At 40.6% G+C, this 14,164-nt stretch overlaps 1 protein-coding gene across 1 annotated transcript in view; it reads right to left on the bottom strand.

Moving 5' to 3' along the window:
* Window positions 1-11,006: 11,006 nt before the first annotated feature.
* The window catches only part of syt6a (synaptotagmin VIa), a 483,065-nt gene continuing 479,907 nt past the window's right edge, over window positions 11,007-14,164 (bottom strand). The window contains exons 6-7 of the mRNA XM_037683797.1: window positions 12,100-12,250; window positions 11,007-11,153 (exon numbers count right to left, since the gene is read on the bottom strand). Of these exons, the coding sequence (XP_037539725.1) occupies window positions 11,007-11,153; window positions 12,100-12,250 (298 nt within the window). The remainder of the gene's footprint in view (window positions 11,154-12,099; window positions 12,251-14,164) is intronic.

The following is a 14,164-nucleotide window of genomic DNA, read 5'->3' as shown; positions in this document are numbered from 1 at the left end:
TATTGCCCTGTGGAGCTCCATTTTCAACTTTATATGTATTTGATCGTACTACTCCTATCTGTACTTGTATGATTCTATCAAATAATTTTTTTTTTATCCAACTATAGGCCTTCCTGTTATTCCCATTTTATATAATTTGATAAGCAACCCATCCTTCCATACCATGTCATATGCTTTTTCAATATCAAAAAATACTGCAACCACTACTTCCCTATTAACTTGAGCTTTCCTAATATCTGATTCCAAACATACAACTGGATCCATTGTACCCCTTCCCTTTCTAAACCCACTTTGGCATGATAATAATAATCCTCTACTTTCTACATAATATGTAATCCTTTCGGTTATCATTCTTTCCATAATCTTACCTATGCATGATGTAAGTGCAATGGGCCTATAGCTTGAACGGTTTGTTGGATCCTTTCCTGGTTTGATAATTGGTATAATAATTGCCTCCTTCCAATTACTAGGTAACTTTCCTTCTTCCCAGATCTTATTAAACAGGCCTAACAGTTTTTCTTCTGCTTGATTTCCTAAGTGTTTTAACATTATATAACATATTTGAACTTTTCCTGGTGCTGTTAATCCTGATTTAAGTATTGCCCTCTTCATTTCTTGCATGGAAAATGGGACATCCATGATATTACCTGGGGTTGTTCTACCATCTAAAATTATATCATTTGCCCTTCTTGTCTGTTCCCTCCTGCATTTCCCCTGCTCTGATAAATTATCTGAACTATGGATCTTTGAAAATGTTTTTGTCATTATTTCTACTTTCTCTTCAGTTTTTATGGCCGTTCCTTTTTCATGTTTTAAAATTGGGTATGTCCTCTCTTGTTTATTCCCTCTCATTTTCTTGATCATTCTCCATACTTTAGCTATAGGAGTTGTTCTGCCTATTGTGTCACAGTAATCCCTCCATTTTGCTTTCTTTGCCTTTTTAATAACTTTCCTTGCTTCTGCTTGAGCTTTTTTATATTCAATTAAACTTTCAAAATTACGTGTTCTCCTCAGTATTCTAAAGGCTCGATTTATTTTCCTTATTGCTTCACTATACTCTTGTGTCCTCCATGGTACCACTTTCTTTTTCTGCTTACCTTTGTTTACAGGAATTGTTATTTTTGCTGCCTTCAATATAACTTCCCTAATCATTTTCTCTGCTTCTTCTATATCGATATTTAAATCTACTTCCTCAATGTGTTTCTCACATACATATTTAAACCTATCCCACTTTGCCTTACCAAATATCCACCTTTCCTGTCTTTCCACCACCTCATTCTCTTTATTGATATGTGTTTTACAAAACATTGGAAAATGGTCACTTCCTATTGTTGTCTCCTGCTCTATCTCCCATTGACATAATCCAGCTAAATCTCTGGACACGTGTTAAATCTATAGCTGAGCAATTTCCTGTGTGAACATCTATTCTTGTTCCCCTCCCATCGTTCATACACACCAAGTGATTGTCTTCCAAAAATTGTTCTATTGTGTTTCCATTTGTCAGTCCTCTGTCCTCCCCATAAACTGCTATGAGCGTTAAAATCCCCACACCACATAACTTTATTTCTATTCTGTCCCTGAATTTTTTTTAATTTATCCAGATCTAATATTTTACATGGGTTATAATAATTTATGGGCAGCACGGTGGCACAACTGGTAGAGCTGCTGCCTCTCAGCGAGCAGGTCCTTGGTTCAAACCCCGGTCCAGGGGCTTTTCTGGGTGGAGTTTGCATGTTCTCTCCGTGCATGCGTGGGTTTTCTCCGGGTGCTCCAGTTTCCTCCCACAGACCAAAAACATGCATGTTAGGCTGATTGGTAACTCTAAATTGTCCCTAGGTATGAGTGAGAGAGTGAATGGTTGTTTGTCTCGTTTGTCTGTATGTGGCCCTGTGATGGACTTGCGACCCGTCCAGGGTGTACCCCGCCCCTCGCACAGTGATTGCTGGACATGGGCACTGGCGACCCCCGTGACCCAAAATGGAATAAGCGGGTAAAGATATAGGATGGATGGATGGATGGATGGATAACAATTTATTATAAGAAATGGTTCTGCATTTAACCATATCTCCACTACAATAAATTCATCTTCGTTTCCTTTCTTAACCACTCTAAAAGGCAGGTTCTCTAATAAAAGTGGCACAACCACCAACATTACCTTCTACTCGATAAGAGTGTTTTAATTCCTGTCCATTTGATATTAAACATCTTGCATTCCAGTGAAGAATCAAGACCATAATACATTTGTTATCCTACCCATGCTGCTTCTTGATTGGCCTGAGCACTGAGGTCATCCCTTACTTCTTCCCATGATAGTTTGTTAATATTAAGATGATTTGCTGCCACTTTCACTATTATTTGAATTCTCTCCGTTTTTGACTTTATTTACATCGTTGCATTTATAACCCCTGCAATGAATGTCACTAAGCTTTTTAAATCCACTTTATTTTCTCTTGTTTGGTTTGACCCTGCATCCATCCCGTTTTCCACCTCAACATCTTTTCTTTGCTTTACCACTTTGACAGCCTCTGCATAGGATACTTTGTTGCGTACTCCTATCTGTTGGACCTGTACCTCCCTCTTCATCACTTCACAGTCTCCATACGCCACACTGACTTCCACCACAACTGCAGCAATTTGGTTGTCTGCTATTATTGCACTTTTCATATTCATGATCTTCTCCACACCGTGCACACCTTCTCTTTCCTTTACATGTCTGAGCTGTATGGCCAAATCTTTGGCAATTATAACACCCAAGTGGACGTGGGACATATTCTCTCACACTGTAGGCCATAAACCCTAAATAGACTTTTCCTGGTAGTATTTCCTCATCAAATTCTAGCAAAATGCTTTCACTGTTCCTTTTCTCTCCATTTTTAAAACTTTGGAGCCTTCTCACATCTTTAACTCTCCCCCCTCTAACATTTGATTTTATTTCCTCAACTGAGACTTCAACCGGGATTCCCCAAATCACTCCTTTCTTCCACCTATTCTCTTCTTGTACAAGGCTCACACATGTCACTTTACACTTTCCCACCTCTCTCAGCCTACATGCTCTGTCTTTTTGTTCTTCTGTGTTGCAAATAATCAACACGTTTCCATCTCTCAGAATTTTTGCTGTTGTAATGTCTCCTACTTGATTCTTCAAAATAGTGGATAGCTTAACTGGGTTGATTAATTGAAGTCCCTTCTCCTCATTGACTCTAACAATTACTTTGAACTCCTTTACCTCCCTCTCCATTTCTACTTCAGACTCATCCCAGTTTGTCACTACCCCTCCCTTCTTTACTGCATCTGCCACCACCGAAGAATTTCCTCTTTTTGGACTCATCCTTTCACTACACGAATTATCACTACGCACCTCACTCTCATTACCCACAGTACTTTCCCTCTCTGGCCCATTCACAGCACAGCTGTGCCTACCCGCTGTAGTCTTTATCCAGAGTTCCTTCACCAGTCCACGGGATTTCCCGATAGCGTCCTGGGTGTTCCCTCGACGTCGACTTCCAGACACCCGAAGATTCTTTATTTCTTTATCTACATTTTTTTCTTTTGTTGTTTTCAATTTCAAATTTTTTAACCATTCAGCTGTATTAGTAAATTGTTTTAAATTATCGTGCGCCGCACCTCTCAACTTCCTGAGTCTCCTCTCTGAGTCGAGCATTAAATTCTTTTAGATAGTAGATGTCCAGCGATCTCTTCACAGCCTTGTTCTCTTGCCTTGTCTCGATCCCACGCCTGTTCTTTGGATTCTTTGCCTTGCCTGCCCCTTACTTGTTTTGGATTCTGCCTCCTGACCACAGTACCGACTCTGTTTCCCATCTCCTCGACTATGCCTCCCGGATCAAGATTTGGCTTTGGATTCTACTGTCTGACCTACTGTGCATGACCTCTGCTCTCCCTACTGGACCTCGTCCTTGGACTCTCCCTAGAACCACATGCCACATCAACCTGCTTCTCTGCTGCTGCTCACTCACAGTGAGTGAAATCCTCATATCCTACTCACCAAATGAGTTCTTCTCTGCACACTCTGAAGGTTAGTGACTACCTTAAAAATCTTCACAAGATATAGCACAAGATACAGTTAATAAAAACAGTATTTATGTGTTAAATACTGTTTTTATTAATGTTAATATAGCTAGTAAACCTTTAAAAGTTAGAGCACTGACAGCCCGTGTTGTATATTTTAGCTACTGTGGCTAAAGTTGTTGCAATGATGGATAACGTTACCACAGCTAACAAACACATAAATACTGTTTTTATTAACCTTACCTTGTGCTATATCTTGTAATATAATCTGTATAAATAAAGGTTGAATGAATAAAATTCTGTGAAGTTTCCAGACAGTTCTCCCGAGGGAGAATAGACCCTGAAGTAATGATCCGCAGCATCGAGTCAAAAAGGAAGTTGTCTGACGTCATGTGAAAAGGGCCTAATGGAGGGAAAGTTTTGCAGCAAAGTCAAAAGTTTTGTAAGTTCTGTTGCTCACAGGACTGGCAGGAAAGTCACAAATAATCCTGAAGCTGAACTCATCCTTCAAGTTGTACCTTCATTGCTGAGTAGCTGGGCTGCAGATGATCTGGACTCAGTATGACCCGGATCCTGGGAGCTGCAGACGACAGACGGCTGCAGGTTTCAGTCCGGTTCTGGTCGCGCAGTGCTGGTCCGGACTGGGCCAGAGGTGGTGGATTAAATCCTGGGCAGCAGCACGCGCACATCAAGCTGGATGGAGTGGTGGGCTTCAGTCATGCTGTACTGGGACTTTTTTCATCTATCGAGTTGGACCGGAACCAAGTCACTCCTGTACTGCAGAGCCTGATGAGTAAAATTTTGTAGCTCCTGTACATTTAAGTACTGTATGTTTTTAAAATTAGTCGGTTTAAGAGTTTAGAGAACTGATTTGTGGGCTTCACTGCTGCAGGATAGGTTTGCAGAAACTAAACGAATCGGAATAAAACAGAGTTGGACCAGAACCAAAGTTATTGCTGTTCTGCAGAGCTAGTAAGTAAAATTTAGTAACATATGTTGTTAAATGAGGTAGGTTAAAGAGTTTAGACCATTCCAAGAATGTGGGAAGGGTTTGTAAAGCCTTAATATAAAGTTTCATGCATTTGAACTTGAAATTGAACTTGAACTACTATTCCTACTTTGTGGTTTTTCACTCATCATGGGGCTTCAGTGTACAGCTCCCCTGCGATAAAAGAGGGACTACTGTACAATTTTTACTGCATTCTCACAGAACTCAGGGTATTTGTGAGTTTCTGCATTATAAAGGACCTGCTTTTGAAAATCATAGCCTATATTTTTGTGACTGACTTGCAAATTTGCATTCTTGGCCGTGCACATTATTTTGTTGCTCATCTCCACCCACCTCGGCCCGTTTACACAGCAGCTACGCAAACGTTTTTAATTTAGTCTGCCGGAGCACACTTTTGAAATGAAGACAGGCAAATGTTTGGTTTCACTACAATTTTTTTTTTATTTTTTATCCTAAGCGTGGGCATTTGTCCCAGATGCTTTCTGTCAAAGGAACTCTTTTGTGCAGGGTTAGGTAGTTGAGGTGAAGTCGCCAGCTGGAGACTCCCTCAGGCTGTTCTAGTCACAGCCCAAATAGATCCAACCTTGAAGAATAACTCTGCTGACAACACAAACAATGTGTCTTTCTTCATAACAAGAAAAACATATTCAGAGGCCCTAAACATAAAACTAACTGTATATTAAGTGAGAGGATAAACGAAAGAAGGTTGGGTTTATTAAAAGAGGAAATGTGATTTTTTTTTCTCGTTATCATCCCTACCTTTTTTATTTAGGCCCGAGCAGCTAAGCGCTGCGAAGGCCTATTGTAATTGTGTCGTTTGCGAAGGCCTATTGTAATTGTGTCGTTTCCTATTATTATTCTCCTTGGGACATTTGAAACGCATATTTGGAGGCCTTAACATATCCCAAAACTCACCAAACTTCACCAAAAATTGTCCCCCGCGTGAAATTTTTGAACTGTAATGGAACCAAAAGTGGGCGTGGCCAAACTGCTCCACATCGCCCCCTAACGTGAGATATGACAACTGGTAAGTCCTAGAGAGCTGAAATTTGGTACACATGTACAACCCACTGAATCAAGAAAAAAAAGTATCTTGGAGGTATGCCTTAAACCAAACAGGAAGTCGGCCATTTTGGGTCAAAGGGTCAATTTTGGCCGTTTTTCACTTTTCGTACACGGCAAATTTGAACGAACTCCTCCTAGGGACTTCGCTCAATCGGTTTCAAACTTTCGCCATTTTGCTCAGTAGGCATGGGGGACCTAAAGTTATCAAAATGGTGCAAACCGACGTATGTTGAGGGGGCGGGGCCGGACCTCAAAATTATGCTTCACGCCAAAAATTTCCAAACGCTACAACTTTCACGTTGAAAAACAGAATTGTACCAAATTTGGCACGAGTCATCCCTGTTCCATGCCCGACGATACCCTGAGGTCAAATTTTGACGTCATCAAAGCCCCGCCCCCTCAGAACAGGAAGTGACTTTTTTTGCTTGGAATGCTCCCTCCCTGAGACTCTTGACCCAATCAGGATGATCCTGTGTTAGAAGGCAGATAACAAGTTGGTCTGACTTGCTTTGAAGCGCAAAGCGTTTCCCCTGGAGGATGTGGGCGTGGCGGCGTGGCGAAGTCAGAAGTGACGCCGTTACAATACGTTTGGCTCTAAATTCCACAGATTTTATCCGAGGTTCATGAAAATCACTATGATCGATCATTGCCCGCCCCTTGAACAGGAAACCATGATAATTGCGCAATAGCCTCTCTAGCGCCCCCTAGAATATTTTAAAACGTCAGCCCCAAGCCATTTTTCGACCGATAATTCTGAAACTCGGTGAACATGTGTATCTTCTCAGGACCTATGAAAAAGTCTCTTGGAGCTCCGGTCCAAAACCAACAGGAAGTCGGCCATTTTGGGTCAAAGGTTAATTTTTGGGCGTTTTTAACGGCGAATTTTAACGAACTCCTCCTAGGGATTTTGAAGGATTGCCTTCAAACTTGGTTAATAGGCCTTTAAGACATTGGAGAGTAAAAGTTATCAAAAGCTTTCGGATTCATTTTGTTAAAGGGGCGTGGCCAGGCCTCAAAGTTGAGCTTCACGCCATAAATTTCCAAACGTTATAACTTTCAACTTGAAAAACAGATTTGCACCAAATTTGGCACGAGTCATCCCTGTCCCATGCCCGACGATACCCTGAGGTCATATTGTGACGTCATCAAAGCCCCGCCCCCTCACAACAGGAACTGACTTTTTTTAATTGGAATGGTCCTTCTTTGACACCCTTAACCTAATCAGGATGATCCTGTGTTAGAAGACAGATAACAAGATGGTCTGACTTGATTTAAACTACAAACAGTTATAGCTGGAGGATGTGGGCGTGGCGCCATGGCGAATTAAAAAGTGACGCCGTTGCAATACGTTTGGCTCTAAATTGCACAGATTTGAGCCCAGATGAACCAAAATCACTATGATTGATCATTATCCACCTTTGAACAGGGTTCCATGATAAGTGGCCAAGAGCCTCCACAGCGCCACCTACATTCTTCTTACAGTTATATCTCAGTGATACAAAATCCGATCTGAACCAGATTTTGGGTGCGTCATTACTGAGAGCTGATGGACATTTTAGTTTTGTTGTTTAATATTTGACTCAAGGGCGCCCCCTACAATATTCAAACTGTTTTGTCTCAGTGATATATCAGCCGATCTGCACCAAATTTATGGTGTATTATTATTTAGTTCTGGTAGACACAGTAGTAATGTTTTTTAAATTTTGACTCTAGAGCGCCCCCTATAATATTCTAACACTTGTATCTCAATGATATATCATACGATCTGTACCAGATTTTGGGTGCATCATTAGTAAGCAGTTATGGACACATTAGTAATGTTTTTTAACTTTTGACTCTAGAGCGCCCCCTACAATATTGCAACACTTCTATCTCAATGATATATCATCCGATCTGCACCAGATTTTTGTGGCATTATGTATGACCATGTCTAGACACATTATTATTGTTGTTTAATATTTGACTCAAGTGCGCCCCCTAGATAATTCAAACTGTTATATCTCAGTGATATATCGTCCGATCTGCACCAGATTTTAGGTGCTTGACTAGTGAGGACTTATGGACACAGTTGTGAGGTTGTTTAATATTTGACTCAAGTGCGCCCCCTAGATTATTTAAACTGTTATATCTCAGTGATATATTGTCCGATCTGCACCAGATTTTGGGTGCGTCATTAGTAAGCCCTCATGGACACATTAGTAATGTTTTTTAACTTTTCACTCTAGAGCGCCCCCTATAATATTCCAACACTTGTATCTCAATGATATATCATGCGATCTGTACCAGATTTTGGTTGCATCATTAGTAAGCAGTTATGGACACATTAGTAATGTTTTTTAACTTTTGACTCTAGAGCGCCCCCTACAATATTGTAACACTTCTATCTCAATGATATATCATCCGATCTGCACCAGATTTTTGTGGCATAATGTGTGACCATGTCTAGACACATTATTATTGTTGTTTAATATTTGACTCAAGTGCGCCCCCTAGATTATTTAAACTGTTATATCTCAGTAATATATCATATGATCTGCACCAGATTTTGGGTGCGTCATTAGTAAGCCCTCATGGACACATTACGATACCCTGAGGTCATATTGTGACGTCATCAAAGCCCCGCCCCCTAACAACAGGAAGTGACTTTTTTTAATTGGAATGGTCCTTCTTTGACACCCTTAACCTAATCAGGATGATCCTGTGTTAGAAGACAGATAACAAGATGGTCTGACTTGATTTAAACTACAAACAGTTATAGCTGCAGGATGTGGGCGTGGCGCCATGGCAAATTAAAAAGTGACGCCGTTGCAATACGTTTGGCTCTAACTTGCACAGATTTGAGCCCAGATGAACCAAAATCACTATGATTGATCATTATCCACCTTTGAACAGGGTTCCATGATAAGTGGCCAAGAGCCTCCACAGCGCCACCTACATTCTTCTTACAGTTATATGTCAGTGATACAAAATCCGATCTCAACCAGATTTTGGGTGCGTCATTACTGAGAGCTGATGGACATTTTAGTTTTGTTGTTTAATATTTGACTCAAGGGCGCCCCTACAATATTCAAACTGTTTTGTCTCAGTGATATATCAGCCGATCTGCACCAAATTTATGGTGTATTATTATTTAGTCCTGGTGGACACAGTAGTAATGTTTTTTAAATTTTGACTCTAGAGCGCCCCCTATAATATTCCAACACTTGTATCTCAATGATATATCATACGATCTGCACCAGATTTTGGGTGCATCATTAGTAAGCAGTTATGGACACATTAGTAATGTTTTTTTTACTTTTGACTCTAGAGCGCCCCCTACAATATTGCAACACTTGTATCTCAATGATATATCATCCAATCTGCACCAGATTTTTGTGGCATAATGTGTGACCATGTCTAGACATATTGTTATTGTTGTTTAATATTTGACTCAAGTGCGCCCCCTAGATAATTCAAACTGTTATATCTCAGTGATATATTGTCCGATCTGTATCAGATTTTTGGTGCTTGACTAGTCAGGACTTATGGACACAGTGGTATTGTTGTTTAATATTTGACTCAAGTGCGCCCCCTAGATAAATCAAACTGTTATATCTCAGTGATATATTGTCCGATCTGCACAATATTTTTGGTGCTTGACTAGTGAGGACTTATGGACACAGTGGTGTTGTTGTTTAATATTTGACTCAAGTGCGCCCCCTACATTATTACAAAAGTTATATATGCGGTCGCAGCTTATGTCAAAGGTTCGGCGAATGCGCACTAAAGAGAACGGGCGCGTGACAGTAGCGTGAGCGTTCTCGATGGCGACCGGGAAGAGTCGCTGGAGTTCCCGCGGTCGCCGTAAGGCTGCAGCGGCGCTTCGCTGCGAGGGCCTTCAACGCTGATTGCAGCTTTAATTATTCATTATACCTCTTCTGCTTTTTAGTTAAAAAACACACACATAGTAAACACATAAAGATATTTACATCCACCAAAACCAAATTTGACTAAATGAAGGGAATAAAGTGTCTTTTTAACGTCTATCTGGATGAAAATTAGACTTTTCTTGTTTCACTGAGGAAGAACTGGTGACAAAAACAGATAAGAAGAAAAGAGGTGTAAAGTGTTTCTCAGAGAACTTTGTCTCGCCTTTTTTTTAATCGATTTTCTGTTTTTTCTATTTCATTTATTCTTGAAACTTTTTTGAATGTTTTCTCCTTTGTAACATAAGTTAAGTGTGTCGGCCAGGTTAAGCCGCTGTTAAAAATGAACAGAGAAAATAATCCAATAATTTAATTTACACTCTAAATCTGCTGCTTCTGAAAGTAACACTAAACGTCAGATTCAGTCTGACCCCACATTTAGATCAGGACTCTTCTGCTCTTCTTCTTCATTCTTTTTCTATTGAATTTGAAAGTAAAATACAATTAATTTAATTTATATATAGCATTTAAAACAACAATATAACTCAGTATTATTGTTGATAATAGAGAACAGAAATAGAGTTCTGAAACAGCTAGCTTTGCACATATTCCCTTTTAGCCCCCACCCCTGACCTGCAGCTTAGCTTCTCGTTATGAAACTTCCACAGCTCTCAGAGATATCTGATGGTGGCTTTTCCATCAGAGTCTCTGCAGTTCAAAGCTGAAACGTCTGTTTTGCCGAGTCCTCTTTGACATTGACCAGATCACTTCACCTCAGCTCTGCCCATGTAGCCATAGAAGTCTGCAGACTGGATCTCCAGATGGCTTTGCACCATCACAAGAGCCACACTTCAAACTAACAACCTTGAGTTTTAACCAGGAAAAGACGGAGCTTACACAGCTGGCTGATGGAGATCCTAGATCGGTTCTTGGGGGTGCTCCGAAGACAGAAAGAGAGAGAGAGAGGGGGAGAGAGACAGTGGGGTTGTGTTTCTCCTTAATCACACAGACAGGAAGTGGATTAGCAGGAGGGAGGACCCCCCCCCCCCCCCCCCCCGGGTCTCAGGGGGCTCTTTTCGGGGCCCGGGGGGGGGCCTGGGTGAGGGGCAGGAGCCCTGGCTGTCAAAGCTGGCTGTTCTGGCCTTCCACTGCAGGACACACAAGCACAAGGCAGCGATTCATTCAGTAACTGCTGCAGCATTGCTCACTTCCCCCTCCTGGGCAGACATTTGTGCAAAAGGAAAACACTCCAAGAGGAGACGGAGCACTTTCAAACAGGAAGGATTAATAATAGTGACAAAATACCTGCCAGGAGCGCCTTCAAAAAACAAGCAGCATCATCAGCTTCTGCTATTTTTATCACCAGCAGATGACAACCCAATCCTTGGCTGAAGTTTCAGAAAATAATATATGCCAGGGCTATTCAAATGGCGGCCCGCGGGCCATTTCAATCCGGCCCACTTCATAAAATTTTTTTTTTTTTTTTTTTGTTCTGGGTTTGGGTTTTGGGTTCTGTTTACTGCATTTATGATTCAGTGCAATAAAATAAACAAATTTAAAAGGTAACAGATCATTGTAAACTTTGGTGTATTTGCATAATGATTTTAATCGCTGGATGTCCGGCCCTCGAGATGTTGGCTTCCAGAAACTGTGGCCTCCCGAGCAATTTTGCTGAATAGCCCTGCAGTCTTTAAACCTTTATATATGATATATACTCTTTGTTTTATTATATTTTAGAAAAAATAATACTTTTCAGCCAGTTACTTGGACACATTTCTCACAGATGTAAATAAATAAATAAACTCAGAGTACAACAATTACAACAGCAATAATAATAAAAAAATACCCATATTTAGTAAATGTAAACAAAATTTCATATCATCAGTAATTAACTTGACAACCCAAAAACATTTGAGGTTTTTCACATTCAAACATTCTGCACAGTGGTTCACTTCTCTGGACTGATGCAGCGTATTGCATCAGACCACAGGTCAGCCGGTTGGCTCTGATTGTTGTTTCACATCTGTAATTTAAGTTTCTAAAACAGAGATTCACAGCAGAAAATCCAGAAAGCTCCTCCGCTCCTAAACGTACCTCCTTCTCAGATTTTTTGGGCTCCAGCAGGGGATGCCAGTGTGCGATGGGCTTACGTGGATAAGCCAGCATTTCGTTCCAGTGGTCCCTGCCAAGCCCCTCAGCATGGGAGCCAACCCTCATCACACCGATGATCTCATTATGACCCACCCTGTGAAAAACACACATGCAGGACTGAGTACGTCTGATTTTACACATCTCATCAGTCACTTTGTCTAGAGGTGTGTGAAGAACTGTGTGCTGTCAAAGGAAACACAAATCTAAATGAGGATGTTGTGCATCAATGTGCAGCTGAGGTCTCAACACTTGAACCAAATCCCTTCACAAAGACATCAAAGCTGATCTTTGTCCCCAATAGTTTAGTGACATGGAAGGGGATTTTTATCTTTCCCCAAACCCCCAGATTATGAGGACAACGTGATTAGTTTTTGTATCATGACAAACTGGAAAGGAAACACGAGGTTAAGCATCTAATCCTTTAAATTTCCCCTTTTTATGCTACATAATACAAAAAAATCAAGAGTCTGATCTTTAAGCCGCCAGTATACTCCCGCGTACGTACATGTGAACGGACGCACGCGTGTACTGTATGCAGAGGGTTCAGACTTCATGCTCAAGAGTCCACCCTGAGCAGCTGCAGAGCAGCTTCACACACAAGGGGCGTTTACCTTCAGGACAAATTGAGTTTGCTGGTTGGTCATTTGCTGACACGCCTACTGGATTGATTGACAGGTCGTGAAAAAACAGGGAACATGACTGAAATGGTGAGAAATGAAGGAATTTGTCACACTCAGGTCCAGCATGGCTGCGAGAGGGTCTGGAGATTTCCTGGTAGGCTGGTCTGATGTGTGGGCTGCAGAGCCAGCGCTCCCTGTTTTTTGTTTAAATTTTTTAGATCTTTTTATTAAAAACATATAAACACAGAACACCGCTGTGGCTGAGGCTGAGAGCGCTCGTTTTTTTGCTCTTTTTTCCGACCTGTCAATCAATCCAGTAGGAGTGTCAGCAAATGACCAATCGGCGACCTCAATTTGTCCCAAAAGTAAACGCCCCTTGTCTGTGAAGCTGCTCTGTAGCTGCTCAGGGTGTACGCTTGAGTATGAAGTCTGAACCCTCTGCGTACAGTAAATGCATACGTACGCGTGAACAGACATACGCAGGAGTATAGTGGGGGCTTAAAAATTTGTACCTCGGCGTATGTACGTGCGTACCTCTGCGTCTGGACGTACGCGGGAGTATACTGGGGGCTTTACTCTGAGCGCTCTCATTGTGTCAGCGGTCTGCACAACAATGCTTTCACTATCCTCGAATAGAGTGCACCAATCTTTCAGTTCAGTTATTATTAATTCAGTGTTTTTCAACAATAATAGAATTCAAACAAATTATAATACAGTCCTACAGTTGCTCCTTCTTATCCCAAATCCAACATTCATTATATTTTTTGCCCCAAACTTCTCCTGTAATCTCATGTAATTACTTTTATATGACCACAGTTTCAACTGTTGGACTAAATTATGCTGTTTGTTCAACTTCTATTACAATTTAAGTCAAGTGTACAAAGCAGACTTCTGTTCTCTGACAAAAGCCAATACAGAAAACAACTCTCCTTTGATCCAGTGCTCATTTAAAATACAAACGTTGTTTACTTATTATGTAAAAAAATAAAAAATAAAAAAAACGAAATTTTCTGCTTTGCTTGCATTTTTAGTCCAAAAACATTAAAACACTGAGGAGCTAAAAAAAAATGCTCCCAAAGTTGAGATATTTTGTCCCTGTGTGGAAGTTATTGAAAATGACAATGCAGCAGCTGGTTTAACATTTGTGTCCTACAACCACAACAATAAAATGTTTTCATCAGATTTTCTATACCTCCTAATTTATGCTGATCTGTTCACCAAACTTTATTCTTTTGTAAAAAGAATATTGGTGGAAAAAAGAGGCATGTTTTTTGGGAACACATCTTTTTTGAATTTGTGATTGATGGAGAGGTTCAGGATGCTTAGAGCAGCTTCTGTGTTTATATATATATATATATATATATATATATATATATATATATATATAT

Source organism: Nematolebias whitei, chromosome 11 (genome assembly GCF_014905685.2).
Source record: "Nematolebias whitei isolate Nwh7 chromosome 11, NemWhi1, whole genome shotgun sequence".
In the NCBI taxonomy this organism is placed as follows: Eukaryota; Metazoa; Chordata; class Actinopteri; order Cyprinodontiformes; family Rivulidae; genus Nematolebias; species Nematolebias whitei.
The sequence above is the reverse complement of the archived record's forward strand: the minus strand, read 5'-3'. Positions and strand labels throughout refer to the sequence as shown.